This window comes from Rhododendron vialii, chromosome 8a, assembly GCF_030253575.1.
Source record: "Rhododendron vialii isolate Sample 1 chromosome 8a, ASM3025357v1".
NCBI classification, from domain to species: Eukaryota; Viridiplantae; Streptophyta; class Magnoliopsida; order Ericales; family Ericaceae; genus Rhododendron; species Rhododendron vialii.
The window spans coordinates 8,956,737-8,971,759 of record NC_080564.1 but is presented as its reverse complement, the minus strand read 5'-3'; the positions used below and the strand labels follow the sequence as shown (position 1 = coordinate 8,971,759).

The window sequence follows — 15,023 nt, the reverse complement described above, 5'->3', positions numbered from 1 at the left end:
ACAGTAATGTACCAATATTTTTTTGTCTTTAGTTGAAGCTTGTGGTCATTTTTTGAATGGGCTCGCTTTGTAATACTTCTCCTCCGGTCCCTGCTCTCAAGTTTCGTGGAGGGCTCGATCGTTGTGGTAATCCCAACTCATCGGTTGGTTCCAATTCAAACAACGGTTCTGTACAATTGCCGATGGGGAGTTTTTCGAGCAATTCTCAGCCGAAGATAGTCACCGGCGAGGCTGGTTACGTTCTCGAAGACGTTCCTCATTTGACCGATTAAATTCCCGATCTTCCTGTACTCTCTCTCTCTCCCCCTCCCTCTCTCTCTCTATACATGTGTGTGTGAGTTTGGATAATTGTCTATTTTGAGGTTAAGCTCGACTCTGCTGGAGAGGTTGACTGTTTTTTTTATGGCGGACTTGTGAATTGGGTTCAGAATCGGATTTGCTTCAGTTTGGATAATTGTCTACATGTGTGTGGGAAGACGGGTGTTTCCGAGAGAGAGGGGTGTTTTGTTCAGTGGGTTATGTTGATGACCTATTGGGTCATTTAAGTTGACCGAATTGATGTTCAATTGAGACGCATAAATAGATGAGTTAGTTGGTTGAGATCCATTCTAACCCAACTTATAAATGAATTGGGTTGGATCTAATTTTTAGTAGAGCCCTGCTACTGGTACAAAAATCTGTGCACATATTGTGCACAGATTTACGGATTCCATACAAATGATCTGAGTCATTCATTAAATGTAAAAAATTTTTTTAAGCGTCCTCGTAGAAAATTAGTTCAATCTAATACCTATAAGTACTCGATCCGATCATCTAAATTTTCATTCAGATTTTCGGATAATGAAAAGTTAGATAATTAGATCAAGTACCTATAGGTATTAGATTGAGCTGATTTTTTTCCAGGAATCATTGAAAAAATGTTTTATATTTAATGAATAACTCGGATCATTTGTGTGAGATCCGTAGTGAGCCCCACAAAAAATATATGTACAAAATCTGTACCTATTTTTCTGCACCCATAGACTTTCTGTTTTTAGCAAGTAAATTTGGGTTTTCTAATGAATTTGGGTTCAATTTACCACTTATAATTTCAGATTCCAAGCAGTACCAAGCATCCGAGACCGAAGAGAGACTCCAAAATAATGCCACCAAAAATGTGGGACCATTAGTTGGCGTAGCGTGAGAAGTACCCTGAGGCAGAGAGCATACAATCCCTTTGCCGGAGATAATTATTTGTGGCGCTGGTTGGTTATGGGGCCAGCTCCTGTCCGGTGTTAGATACCCTCTAGTCCTTTTCAGTTTCGCGGTCTTTATCGGACCCATAATAATAATAATTAAAATTGTTTGTTTTTAAAATTCGTTGATAATATTGATCACGTCAAAAAATCACTTTGATTTAATAGGGTTTGGTATAGTTTCAAAATGGTATCTGATCAATGTGATTTTTGACGTGGCCGATATTCTTGACAAGCTCTAAAACATAAACAGTTCCGATCATTATTTAGACCCGAAGAAGGCCCACAAATGGGCGAAACTGAACGGGACACCGGAGGCTTTAACACTGCCTGGTTGGTTACATGGAATGGAGATCAGTGAGTGGGTACCGTATTGGCTGATTACTTTTTAGTGTTTTCAAAAACCCACCCTTCAGTCCTCCAATTATAAAATTACAAACTTTGGGCTCAGTTACAAATTGCCCCCAAAGCCCAATGCTCATCTATCTCTCCCCCTTGAAACAAGTTTGTCCCCCATTTCATTTGGTTTCAAGTCTCGGAGGCACTGATTAAACAATTAAAATAAAAAAAGAAGGTCTCGGAGGCTGTTCTTCTTGTCCCTTTCTTTGGACTCCCTCCCTCTGGAATAACAAAACCCTACATGCAAGCAAATGGGTTCATTTTTTCCTAGGGGTCTACAAGGAAAATGTGACCGTAGGTTACTAATTTAATTTACTGGAGTATATTAAAAAGGATGATCACGAGATCGAAGTTCACAACTCTCTCTCTCTCTCTCTCTCTCTCTCTCTCTCTCTCTCTTGTTTTTTCTATTATTGATATAAGCCGTGAGGCTCAGAAGCATCACAACTTTGAACTGGACGTTTCTTCAATCTGGTCCTTTTACTTAATTTCCTCTGTAAAAATCAGAAACTGGGACGGGAAAAAATAAAGGAAAATTCTAAAATCAGCCCAATGGGTTGACAATAATAAGTGCGTGAACGTGTATTAAGGGTGTAAAAAATATATAAAAATACATAATTTTTTTGTCTTTTAGAGTGCTTATCGTCAGGGCAGTAGGCTGACAATAGCATGACCGAAAAATAAAATAAAAATGGAAATAGCAGCAAGACTTTAGTTTCCCATATTTTCTAAACGGTCTTAAGCCTTAAAAAATATAAATTTCGAGATAGGTCGTTCTCCTCATATATACAACAATTAAAAGTACAAATAATAAAAATAACTGTGTTCGGAGACCATAGGCTATAAACGGACTTTTTAATGGAGAAGTCACTCTGAATGAATGACATCGTGGAAGTTTACAAACTTCATATAAGATGAGCTTTCTAGTTGGAGCTATGTGCGTTGTCTTAACTCGTACTATCAAAACAAGCTCTAGGTACCCCCACCTTATTCCGTCATTTACGATGTTAGATCCTATTTTGCTAAGATTTTTATTTTTAAATACTTATTTCTCGTTTTACGAGACAAGTCATTCTCTCATAATGCATTATTTTTAATTTAAAAAATAAGTATTTATTTTCTTTAACGGAACGGAACGTTAGACCTATTTGCATTAAGTGACCTCTTAATTTAATTACTCCACTGATAATTTTGTTGTATTGATTCGAGACTGCATTGAAGTACTTGTTCAGCAGACCAACCATAAACGGGGATTTCTCTCCATTAATTTTACGGACTTGGGGTTTGATGTGCTTCTAATAGCAGCGTTTAGGGCAAAAAAAAAAAAGCAGATCCCCAAACCAACCCTCCTTGCAGCCTGTCTGGGCACTTGGATTGGAGTATGACAAAATCCCTAATCTATAAAGACAATTTAGAGAGGTTCTTTTTTTTTTTTTTTTTTTTGAACGGCGTCAAAATTTTTATTTTTTTTTCCAAACGGCAACAGTTTAGAGAGATTCAATGAGCGGACAAAATCAAATACCCACCCTCTCCCAAAATATTTGTCCAGTTCGCATAACGAGAAGTACAAAATAATAGTACATTTTTTCAAGAACAATTCAATTTTTTTCAACAATATCAGCGAGTTCTTTTAATTTATGATTTATTTTTTGAAATTTTTCCTTGAAAAAATATACTTCATCTTTAAGTTTGTATTTTGCAGAACGGACAAATATTTTGGGATAAAAATAGTGCAAAAAAATAGTTCAAAACATGGACGATAAGTACAAGTGCTCTTACAATCTCCAATGATGAAAACGAAAACCATAACATCAAATTATATCAATTTTTTTTTGGGTGCCAACGAAGTCTTCTCGAGTGTCTCCTTTTGTTTCCCTTTATTGTTTCTTATTCTGTCTTTTTTAGTGTGCTTCTAAGTTGGGGCAGTTAAACTAGTAAATTAGTAATAGTATCAAGATAAGATAGAAATTGAAACTTAGCTGGTATCCATCGAAAGCTGGTAAAACAACCTAAACAAGAATGATAGGGTGGAAATGGCCGGCTCCTCACCAATCCCTTTAAATGGATAGGAGAGAATGCTCTCTCTAATTCTTACTCGGAAAAAAAAAAAATTCAATCACACTTTAGTGATCATAACCGTTCATAATTTTTAATTCATTGAGAGCATCAAGCATGCGGAAAATCTGTTTGATCAATTATCGTTTGATATGATTTCGAAACAGATTTGTTTTGCAAAAGATTTAGAAAAGGGGTTTTGTTCTAGTGTTGCAATCTTATATTTTGCAAGATACTAATGTGTTCCAAAATCATACCTAATGATGTCCAATAAACTTGATTTTTTGCATACTTCGACCATGATCGGTTTGAGGTTTATTGGATAATGAGTAGAGAGATAGATAGAGAAATTTTATTAGGGACTATGCGCAGGGGTTTTGAGACCAATACGAACAAGCCTATGTCAACAAGCACAATAAAATAAACTGTTGTGATCATCGACCGTAAAAAATTTTATGGGGCCGGATTGGAGAGGAGCCGGACTCGGAAATGGGATAACTTTTGTTTTCGTTTTCATATTTTTTGTTTTTCGTTTCCATCCGGCGTGGTTTGTTATCTGTCCCAATAGTGTGGCTCGTTAGGCTTGGGCCTTAAAATTTACTTACTTACCACGACTTTTACTCCTATAGTCCAGAAGCGGCCCATTAATCAACCCATCACCCTATCCCCTAAATAAAAGATTTCATTTCTTCTTGTGATTGGTGAAAATATAATCGACCACCCCAAACCGAATGAAAAACCGACCGCAATTATCGGGGTCCCTCTGGTCCGGTCGGTCCATAAATGTCCTCGGTCGGTTTCGGTTTGTGACGGAGAATTTTTTGAATATTCGGTTCGGTTCCGGTTATCTCCTCTGTCTAATGAAAAAGAGTAATGATATACAAACATAGAATTTTGAAAATTCACTACTTCACTTCTCCATTTTTAATTTTGATAAAACTAAAAATATTCTATCAGAAAAGACTTCTCTTCTCCTACATTAAAAAGAGCAATGATTCACAAACCGAAAATTCTGATAAAAATGTCAATATAGAGCAATATTTTCACTACTTCAAATGAAGCATTCGTGATTGTTGCTTGAAATATATATTTTTCAAGGAAATTATCATTGGAATATTTTAGTTTATATTTTCATTGGGTCAGGGGCAAAATCAGGATTATATTAACAATTAGTTCAGCTAAATTACTAAGCCATCAAACAAAATTCATTAAAACATCTTGCTTCTCCGTTCTGTATTCGAAAATAAGTACTTATTTTTTAAGAAGGCAATATCAAGCTTGAATATCATGTGTTTATGCAAATAATTTTTCCAACAATATGGATCTTGTTTGATAGATCTCAATGGATCTCATTGAGATCTTTTAAATTGTGCAAAAAAAATCAAAAATATATTTGTTATTTTTATTATATTTGAGTTTGAAAATATAAAATAAGTACTTATTTTTTAAAAAGAGAATGTGGAACACTTAGGTCCGCTCTAAAACTCAAAATAAGTACTTATTTTTTAAAAAGCCAATTTCAAGCTCAAAAATAATGTGTTTACGTAAATAATTTTTCTAACAATATGGATCTTGTTTGATAAATCTCATTGAGATCTTTTGAATGGTACAAAAAAAATTGAAAAATTATTTTTCATTTACATTATTTTTTAGTTTAAAAATGTGAAATAAATATTTATTTTTTAAGAAGGTGTCTTGGAACGGGGTAAGCCGGTGTTTTAGGGAAGAATAATTCCACCATGGCCATTGACATTGTTCGTGCCAGGAAGACAAGTCAGCCCAGTTGATCGGCTAGGCCCCGTTCCAGAAACCTTTTGAAAAAATAAACAGTTTATTTCACATTTTCAAACTCAAAAATAATATAAATAAAAAATTATTTTTTAATATTTTTTGTACCGTATTAAAGATCTTGATAAGATCTATTAAACAAGATCCATATTGGTAGGAAAATTATTTGCGTAAACATATTATTCTTGAGCTTGAAATTGCCTCCTTAAAAAATAAGTACTTATTTTCGTTCCAGAACGGTAAGACTATTTTTGGGCCGATTAAGATATTGAATGTTGGCCCGTACAATATTCTTGGGCCGTCCCAAGTTTGAAGAGTGAGTTTGGTATAGCTTTTCAAGGGCCTTTTGTGATGAACTGATGGTTTTTTTGGTTGCTCCCCTTTCTTTTAATTTTTACAAGTTCAGGTTAAATTTTTGTGCCATATTTTTTTTCGGTTTCGAACGAGAGAATCGGAAAAGTAGAAAAAACATAGTTTGAAGTTGAAAACAGTTCATATAAGAAGACGAAAAAGACCCACAAATTCAAATGAAGCCACGATTATTATTATTATTTTTTTGATTTTTTTAGATCGATTCTTGGTCTCTGGATAAAAAAGAGCCGCTGTCGAGGGCGGCCACCACCATATGTACCGTAACAGATTAATCTGACTCTTCCTGAATTTTTTCTCCATCAGTATTGGCCTTTTGGATGAATGAGAACCACCATGAAGCTATAGTTTAGCATGTAGTAATGGTGTTGTGCTCTTTTTTCTCTTTTTTCCGTTTGGATTTATGTTGGGTAAATTAATACGATCTCAATTCAGATATTGTCACGCTTGTGAACGAAAAATATTTTGCTCGCAGTTTAATTTATAAAATTATAGCCATTAATTTTTCGTTCAAAAAAAGTCTTTTTTGTTCAAATTGGCTCCTATCAAGGCAATAAACTTGATGAACAAAACTGTTTATTTTAAACCTTATTTTGGCATGGCAATACCCTTCTGGCAACCTGTGAAGAGTACTCCCACTCCCTAACAACATCAACACCAAAACCATTTATGGGTCCGTTCCGTTAAAGTTCTTATTTTTAAGTGTACTTATTTTCTGCTTTACGAGACATGTTATTATCTCACAATACATCACATTTAATTCAAAAAAAATAAGTACTTTCTCACAAATAGTCTTCTTGACGTGATTCCACAACTATTAAAGCTTCCTATTTTTACATGAAAGGTTGGAGAGCCGGACGAAGAGTTCTCACAAGATCTTTCACTGTGACGCAGAGTTCTGCTTCCATCTGGATTTAATAAGAAAACATATTGTCATTACTTTGACATTCAAATTACACTAGTAGTACTATATGTATACACAAAAGTATAATTCAATATCCCGCGACGATTTTCTAAGTACGGACCGAGATGAGAAAGTGATTCTCGATTCAGCTATCCAGATTGGAATCATATTTTCCAACTAAGTGAGATTCTAATCCCTTTTGACAAAAAGAAAAAAAAGAAAGAGATTCTAATCCCTTTGAGTATCGGAAAATGTGTAGTTGTCGTCTATGATAAATTTTCTGAAAAAGATCATTTCCTAGTTAAGGTTTCTGAATTAATCCCAACATTAAATTTGGTTTTATCAGGTATGAGGAGAGATTTTTGGATAGAAAAATAGGGTATTGTACACGTGGTACGCGGCAACGCATTTGAGCCGTCCAAACGTGTTTTGGATAGTCTAGATCTGAGCAGAAGAAAAGAGGAGAGAGTGGCCGATCAGCTGAGTAGGAGAAAGTGTGTTTGGATCTCTGCCGTCCAAAACACGTTTGGACAGCTTGGATGGGCGCTTGGGTACCGCCACGTGATAACCAATTTGCACCTAAAAATTAAGAGATTTTTGAATGCAAATAGGATATTGTACACATGGTACGCAACAGTGCATCTAAGCTGTCCAAACGTGTTTTGGACAGTTCAGATTTGAGCAGAGAAAAAGAGGAGAGAATAACATAGTCAAAACTGCTGGCATAAAAAATTTTAAATGTAAGTATTTATGACCATATTGTTAAGAGTAAAGCCTCAATACCTCAGCAATAATGGTGATGTCAAGAGCCAAACCTCCAAACCGAGCAACACTCGTGTTGACAATAGCTAGATTGAGCCTCTCCATCTCCCCAAATATCTTCGCCAAAACGCCCTTGTGTTTTTCACAGTGGATTCTCAGCAACACGCTCCTGTTGCAGACTCTGGCTTCAATCTGGGGCAGCGGCTCGCTCGACCCGGAAACAAAATTCTCGTCCACGGCTGCCTCGTCCTCGACCAGGAGCTGTGATTTCTTCACGAGCACCACCGATTCGATTGTTTGCCTCGTGGATTGCTCTTCCAGCGTCTTGACCCGGTCCTGGAGGTGTTTCAAGTACTTCACCGCCTCTCCGAGAACAGAGGTTTTATCCATCTGCAGTTACAACACCAAAAAAGACTTCACAAAAATGCTTCCAATAGGTTCAAGGAGTATTATGGATTTTATAGAAACTTGAGTTTTTTTTTTTTGGTAAACAGAAACTTGAGTTGAGTACATATGTTAGTAATTAATTTCATATATAATGATTGATGAAGATCCCACTCAAATTGAGGATTGCTTCAAAGTTAATTAATGAAAGCATATCCTTTGTGGACCTTTGGAAGAGCATGAATAAAAAAAGTGACTATTCTCAATCTATAAAAATACTTGTAGTTCCTTTCACTCTAAAAAAATGCTACTCAAATCACCAAGAGCATCTCTAACGGGTGGCGGAAATATGGGGTTTTCCATATTAGCCGAAAAGAATTTAATTTAATTTTTTTTTGTTTTTCTTTTGGGGGTGGTGTTTTTGTTTTTCTTAATTGTTTTTTTTTGCTCGGCGACATTCTATTCGTGTTGCAACATAGTAAGGTACTCTATCTTCTCGATAAAAAAAGAAAGGTCAACAAAAACATACTTGAGATTGTTAATTTTGGATTGTAGGAAAAGTGTTTGAGAACCAAGACAGGCCCTAAGGCAAGGCATAAGAGGCTGCCGCCTAGAACCTCCTTATTATAGGCCAAAATAGAGGCCTCTTCCTAAATAAGTGTGCGTATATACAAAAATTTTAAAGTCCACACCCTCTTACGGTTCGCACCTCTCATTTTTCGATCAAATTTTGATGATCCGAATTATTCAATGTGTTTAAAACGTGATTTTAAGGGTACTCGCTAGAAATCGGCAAAAAAAAAAAAGACTGGGAAGGGCTTGATTTGAGCAGTTTTTTATAAATAAATGCTGACAGAAACTGTTTTATGAAAAACTACTCAGATCAAGTGCTTCCCGGCCCAATCCTACATAATTGCTCAGAATCCACGTTTAAAACACATTTAACAGTTTAGATCATCAAAATTTCATCGAATATGAGCAGTGCGGACGGTAAAGTGTTTGGATAGGATATATATATATAAAATATTCCAACATAGACAAATGGAGTTTCTATGTTTTGAACCTGTGTGTTAATGAGGATTCCATGACTGTGTTGAACTTGATTCATGACACTAACATGGTGAATCACGCGCCTGGCAACTTGTTATTTGATTGTAGGTTGCTTGTGCAAGGGTTTGAGGAAGTTTCTATCAGGCATATCTATTGTGAGTCTAATCGGTGTGTAGATGCGTTGGCAAATGATGCTCCGATTTCGGTGGGAGATTTATATATCTACTCAGTTATTCCTAGTTGCCTGTATATCTAGTTTCCTTTACGCGGATTTGATTGGGGTCTCGTACCCTAGAATTGTAGACGCTTAATTATGTTTTTCTCGTTTTAATGAATTGTCTGTTTAAAAAAAAGAAAGAAAGATACAAGGCATGATAAAAAGAATGAGAATACAACGCAATTACCTAAGCCACTTGAACCAAAACCTTTACTATGTACATGGACTAGAATAATTATATACTTATAGTTTGTATATTTTTCCATTATTATTGTTTAATTGTAAATATGTGTAGGGCCTCACTCCATGATTTTGCCTAAAGCTTCCAAATTCCTTGGACCGACCCTGATTAAAGCAAGCATGGACTTGTTTGGATTTTCTTTGTCTTAATTTGAATGGTCAGTAAAACCCGCAGTATAGTTTCTTTCACAAGCAATATTTGTTGGAGAATAAATTATATGTATCGGCGGTGTAAATATTTATTTCCTTTAAATCAATTACATTGCCCTACATTGTTAAAACAGTTGTCCCAATTAATAAAACATAGCGACGTGACACAACAAAATTGATTTGAAGAAAATAAATATTTACACCGACAATATAAATAATTTAATCTCTATTCGTTGTTCGTGATGTAGGAATTGTTGAATCACGTGACAAATGTATGAATGGAGGAGATAGCTGTTAAAAAAAAAAAAAGAATGGAGGAGATAGACTTTTTTATAGAGGCTCCATGAATAACTGTGCACAGAGCAACGTAATCTCAGCAGTTTATTCGCGCAATTAATTGTTGAGATTCATTTTCAATTATGATCAGTCACAATTAATTATTACCGCTCATAATTGATTTTCAATCCGAATTGTCTAAAAACACTTTGAACAGTCGCAATTGGGCTCCATAACTTTTTCGTTACGGAAACTACCCTAAAGAAGATTTTCTCAAGAATGGAGTCGTTATTTGCATCTGATTCCTTGCAATTCAAAACAATCACTGTTGTCACTTCTAATATCAGAATTAGATTGGTAACAGTGTTTTGTTTTGTTGACAAATATTGTTGGTTAAGTAATTCGAGGTCCATGGTTTCCGCTGGTCGCCAACTCACAAAAGTTAGTGAAATTACACGATAGTTCGGGAGTATTGTCATGTACATAAATGGGGCATGTTTAGGCGATGTGGGACACATTCCATTACACCCTCTTGGACCACAACACATGGCAACCGGACAATAGTTCACCAAACAAAGGCTCAACCAAGATTTGATACTAAGTCGAAAAGCTCAGCCCATACTGTTCCTTAAAACCCATGTGTTATGAAGAGGGAAATTGAGGCCTTATAACTAGCATATATGGGGCATGTCCCTGCGATCTGGGAAACATTCCAACAGTACTCTAGACAGCTTTATAACTATACATTTTTGTGGGGTCTACCATTAATCTTAAAAACAAATCGCCACGTTTATTTTACACACCTAATTAGAACTTTGGGAAAATAAGGGTGATACGAAATTGGAATTATGTAAAAAGTTGTGGTAGAAGAGAGATGTACCTTCTTGAGGCCGGGAACAATGGCCGAAAGAGCGACAAACAGCTGGCTGAGCTGCTCCCTCCGCTTTCTCTCTGCTATTATGTGATCATAAGTCTGTGAAGCTGGCCTAGGATTGCTACTGCCGCTCTTCTTTGCCCCTTGGCTACTTTTGTTCGACAACAGCATGCCAGCTGCTACCACCTCCTCATCCTCCGAATTCAATGCCCCCGGGGATATTTTCGGGTTTTCTGTCGAACCCGAGTTTCCGAATGAGAGAATGCACCCAGAAGAAAAAACAGACGGTTGCTGATCGAGGCTAGCGGCGGCCGTACTGTCATTGTTGTTGTTGTTGTTGTTTGTGGGCCAAGTGTTGGGCTTGTGGTGTTTGGAGTTGGGGCTTTCGAGGGCTTCTAGGGTTGATGAAGCACAGAGTGAGTTGGTGGTGGAGCTGCTGTTTGGAATATTGTTCAACAAGGTAGAGGAAGATGAGTTGCTTTCTGAGGAGAGAGAGTTTTGGAAGTCATCTCCGAGTGCAGCTGCCAGCTCTTCATCAAAATACTCCATTATATCAAAATGGTCCGTGAATATTGGGTCCTCCATTCCCTGCATTTTTTTTTGGTGGTTGGCATTTGCATTATTGTATTTGATTTTTAACTACTTTCTCATATAAAAAATTAAACTGCTAGAGTGATGGGTAAATTACTGTATTATTTATATGATGAGTACAGAGCATACTAGCGTCTTGCTCATTCGATGCATGGGGGCAAAAAAAAAAAAATTCAGTGAGAATTTGTTCCTTGCTGTCCTGGTGCATCAGTGATGAATAACGCGTGGAATTAACTCCCTTTTCTCACAAAAATATTAGGTAATTTTCACAACAATTGAAAAAGAAAGAAAGAAAGAAAGAAGATAGGTATTATGCATCTTGTAAAAAATGTATAATAATAAACAAAAATATGAAGAGAGAGTTAAAGAGAGAGCGTCCTTTTATTTGTTCCGGAGCACCGCCACGTGCTGTTTCTCCAAGTCCTTTTTTCACAAATTTTTGTGTGGGTTCCGTCACCAAGCGTGTGACCTGCAGGTTAATGTGTGATAAAGAAAATCTTTGGAGCACCATGAGCAGTGACAATGTCTAGCTGGGCCATTTTGCTTTGTGTAGCTTCTCCTTATCCGTGAAACTTTGTCTGTGTTTATAATTAAAAAAAAAACAAAAAACAAACAAGAATAGAAAGACACGAATATTAAGGAAAGGCGAATCCCTGAAAGGACTTAATTAACGACAATCTAGATAGGTTATACGGCTAATTGGCTACAAAAGAACGTAAATCCCCACTGGATTATCCAGTAGTGCATTTCATCACTTTGTATCATAAGTATTCTTCTTGCAATGAACTCTAGCTTCCATGGGCAAGATCAGTTTCCTACCAGCTCAGATGGCCACGGCATCGGCGAGTCCATGAACTACTCTTCTTCTTCTTCTTCTTAACTTCTGCACAAGGGGCAATGAAAATGACAAGATAATTAATGGGCATTAAAACTAAGCCTTGAGCTATCTGTGTAACTAATTCTAGAAATGGTTTTCAAACTTTCAAAGAGTAATGGAAAAAGGTTCATTTTATAGGAGATTCGAGAGAACTAAGGAACAATACAAGTCATTAATAAAGATATCTCCATTACTGATGGAGAGGATTGGAAAGCTCACATTGGACTGATAGCACCCCTGAGCTCTCTTTGTTTCTAAGGCTGGCTATGGGTTCCCACTCCTTTTATAGAGTTTGCATGTAACTGCCACAGTAAACATTAATTTCTATTTTGGAGTCTACGGTATGTACGGTCCGAGATAGCAATGTTACTTTTTCTTACCCTTTTTTATATAATTCATAACGTCATACTATTTTTTCATCATCTCTCCTAAAATCAAATGGTGTTAGGGAGAGTTTTAATTAAGTCTTTTATAACATTTAATATCGTATCCGCAAGTCTGTTTTTAGAGCAGTTGCAGGGAGTGACATTGTGTAACCAAATCTATGGAGACACTCTGGGCCTAACACATAACAATTGTATAAAACAAATGATAATATTTGCATAAATATTCATAGCTTTTAGAATTTGTATGAGTGTTGAGTCTCACAATGGATAAATAGAATAAAAGCTAATTCTTTTCCGTTCAATATAGTGAGCCCAAGTAATACGGTGTCTTGCAGTCACGCCACAACAAATTGGGTCTCGAGCATGCATGTGTAGATCAATGCATCACACAAACTCAAAACAATAACATAAGAGTACAGATCATATGGACGGCTGCGTACCATGAATTCATATATATAATTCTAACTCGAACCCCGACATAGTCGAAGAAGTGACAAATCGAACTAAATCAGGCTTCACGAATCCAATAATATAGTGTTGCATGCATGCATTTACTTTCAAAATAATACAAGAAAACAAACTTGAAACCAGGTGGAGTGTGTAGACTCAACCATTGGTATGGCGTGGAAAATTTTGGTCCATCTGTTGTGAAGTGTTAGAACATATGTGAACATTAAGTCCCACATCGAATAAACAGAAAAATAGTTGGACTTTAATATACAATTAAATAACTCACCACTTACAAGGCTTAGCCTTTTAATGGCTATGAGTCATTTAATGTATATTGAACCCAAGTGATGTGGTGGACTATTTGCTGTTACTTCCATATAAATTAGGATTTGAGAACGTAGTGATAGGTCGATACATCGAACAAACTCTCAACGTGAAGTTTAAATTCTACTTTTGCCCCAAATTTTTAAAAGAATTTTTTTGAGTGTGTGCCATTGTTAGGAAATAATTGCATGCAATAATACCTGGTGGTCCCGTTGATGCTGACACATATATATACAATACATGATGTCATCATACATATAGTTTTGAGATTTCTCTCTCTTTGGTTAAATTTATTTATAGTCGACCAAGATTGCATATAATATATATCTACTTGTCAATTAATTGTACCCTAATGATTTTCGTCAGAACCTTTGGGGTTTTGTCTTTCGGTTGCTTGTCGGGTCTTGGTGTTTTAAGGCCGTTTTTCTTTAGTTTTTGATTTTCGATTGGCATCTTGCCTTTCTATAGGTATTGGGTGGTTTGTTGCCGTTATGCCATTGATCTTTTCAATCTTTTTAATATTTTATAAAGATTAATAAATTCTTTTGCTTAGAAAAAAAAAAAAAACATTACACAGAACCTTTTGCCAGTATTTTTAATCAGTAGCAAGATTTAGAAATGCCAACAAAAAGTCCAAAAAGCATGCTAACAGTACCAATCAAAAGAACATTTTATATAGTGAACAAAATCTAACCTCTTGGAGAAATCTCCAAGTCTTGATCAATTAATCATTAATTATGTCGTGTTTTAAGTTTATATATATAGAGATAATATTATTTATTCCTTTCATTTACTAAAGAAGCAAAATTAAAGTATTTGATGTGGGTTATGCCTTCTTTTTCATGCATGGTTAGGATCTTTCTACTTGTATAACCATAGGATACTGATGGAGATAGAAGATTGGTTAATCATAGCACCCGCAAATTATTGAAAACCTTTAAAAAAAAGAAAAAAGAAAAAGCATCACGTTATTCAATTCACAGGTCTCCCAATTTTCCAAAACGATCGGGAAAATGATTGGGACCAATCTGGTTGTAGAAGTGTCTGGAGCTATATATCGACGTGGGAGGATTAACACCAAAAGTGTATTTTGTTACTTTATATATAACAATTTGAAGAATCAAATTTTTATTTTTATTTTTTATGGTACACTCCAATAGATTCTTCAAATATGACCCTGCAAACACTATTTTTTTTTGTCAAACAGAAATACCCATAAATTAAACTATAGAGCCATAGTCATACGGACTAAGTACATTGTGGGCTAGTAGAGCCCGGGATGGGCCTTTTCGGAGGCCATCCCCACCGTGCGCTCGTTTGAAAATTGAAGAGTCGCCACCCGGGTTTTTGTTAAATGGTTTGCCACCCGAGAAACCTGAAATTTTAAAAATGATATTTGAATTTGAAAATAAATCAAAGATTGGGTTCGGGAGCTAAGTTACGAGAGAGGAAGGTTTTGTTTAGAAAAGCATCCCCCTCACCCGATAAAATCGGTCTCTACTAATATTTGTGGGATTTTGAAAATCATTTTACTGCCTAACTTTTAATGCTACATAAAAAAAACAGTTTATAACATGTCAACAATATAATTGCATAGGATATAAACACAAACAAGCATGTTTTTGAACTTAAACATTTAAACAGTTTTTATTCTAATAACAGAAAACCAAAACAGACATGCTTGCATATATC

General features: G+C 35.8%; 2 protein-coding genes across 3 annotated transcripts in view; both read right to left on the bottom strand.

The window, feature by feature from the left end:
* LOC131335649 (cytochrome c oxidase subunit 6a, mitochondrial) overlaps nt 1-307 on the bottom strand; it is a 45,926-nt gene extending 45,619 nt beyond the window's left edge. The window contains exon 1 of one of the 2 annotated variants that reach the window (XM_058371106.1): nt 291-307. The gene's annotated coding sequence lies outside the window, so the exon portion shown is untranslated. The remainder of the gene's footprint in view (nt 1-290) is intronic. The other variant, XM_058371105.1, reaches the window with a different exon arrangement.
* A 6,274-nt stretch (nt 308-6,581) lies between these two features.
* On the bottom strand, nt 6,582-12,445 carry LOC131335645 (transcription factor bHLH18-like). Its single transcript, XM_058371100.1, has 5 exons — nt 12,391-12,445; nt 12,114-12,177; nt 10,710-11,291; nt 7,534-7,902; nt 6,582-6,754 (listed from the first exon to the last, which is right to left on the bottom strand). Exons 2-5 carry the CDS (start codon nt 12,144-12,146, stop codon nt 6,680-6,682), a joined length of 1,059 nt encoding a protein of 352 aa, XP_058227083.1. The 5' UTR covers nt 12,147-12,177; nt 12,391-12,445; the 3' UTR covers nt 6,582-6,679.
* Between the last annotated feature and the right edge of the window lie 2,578 nt (nt 12,446-15,023).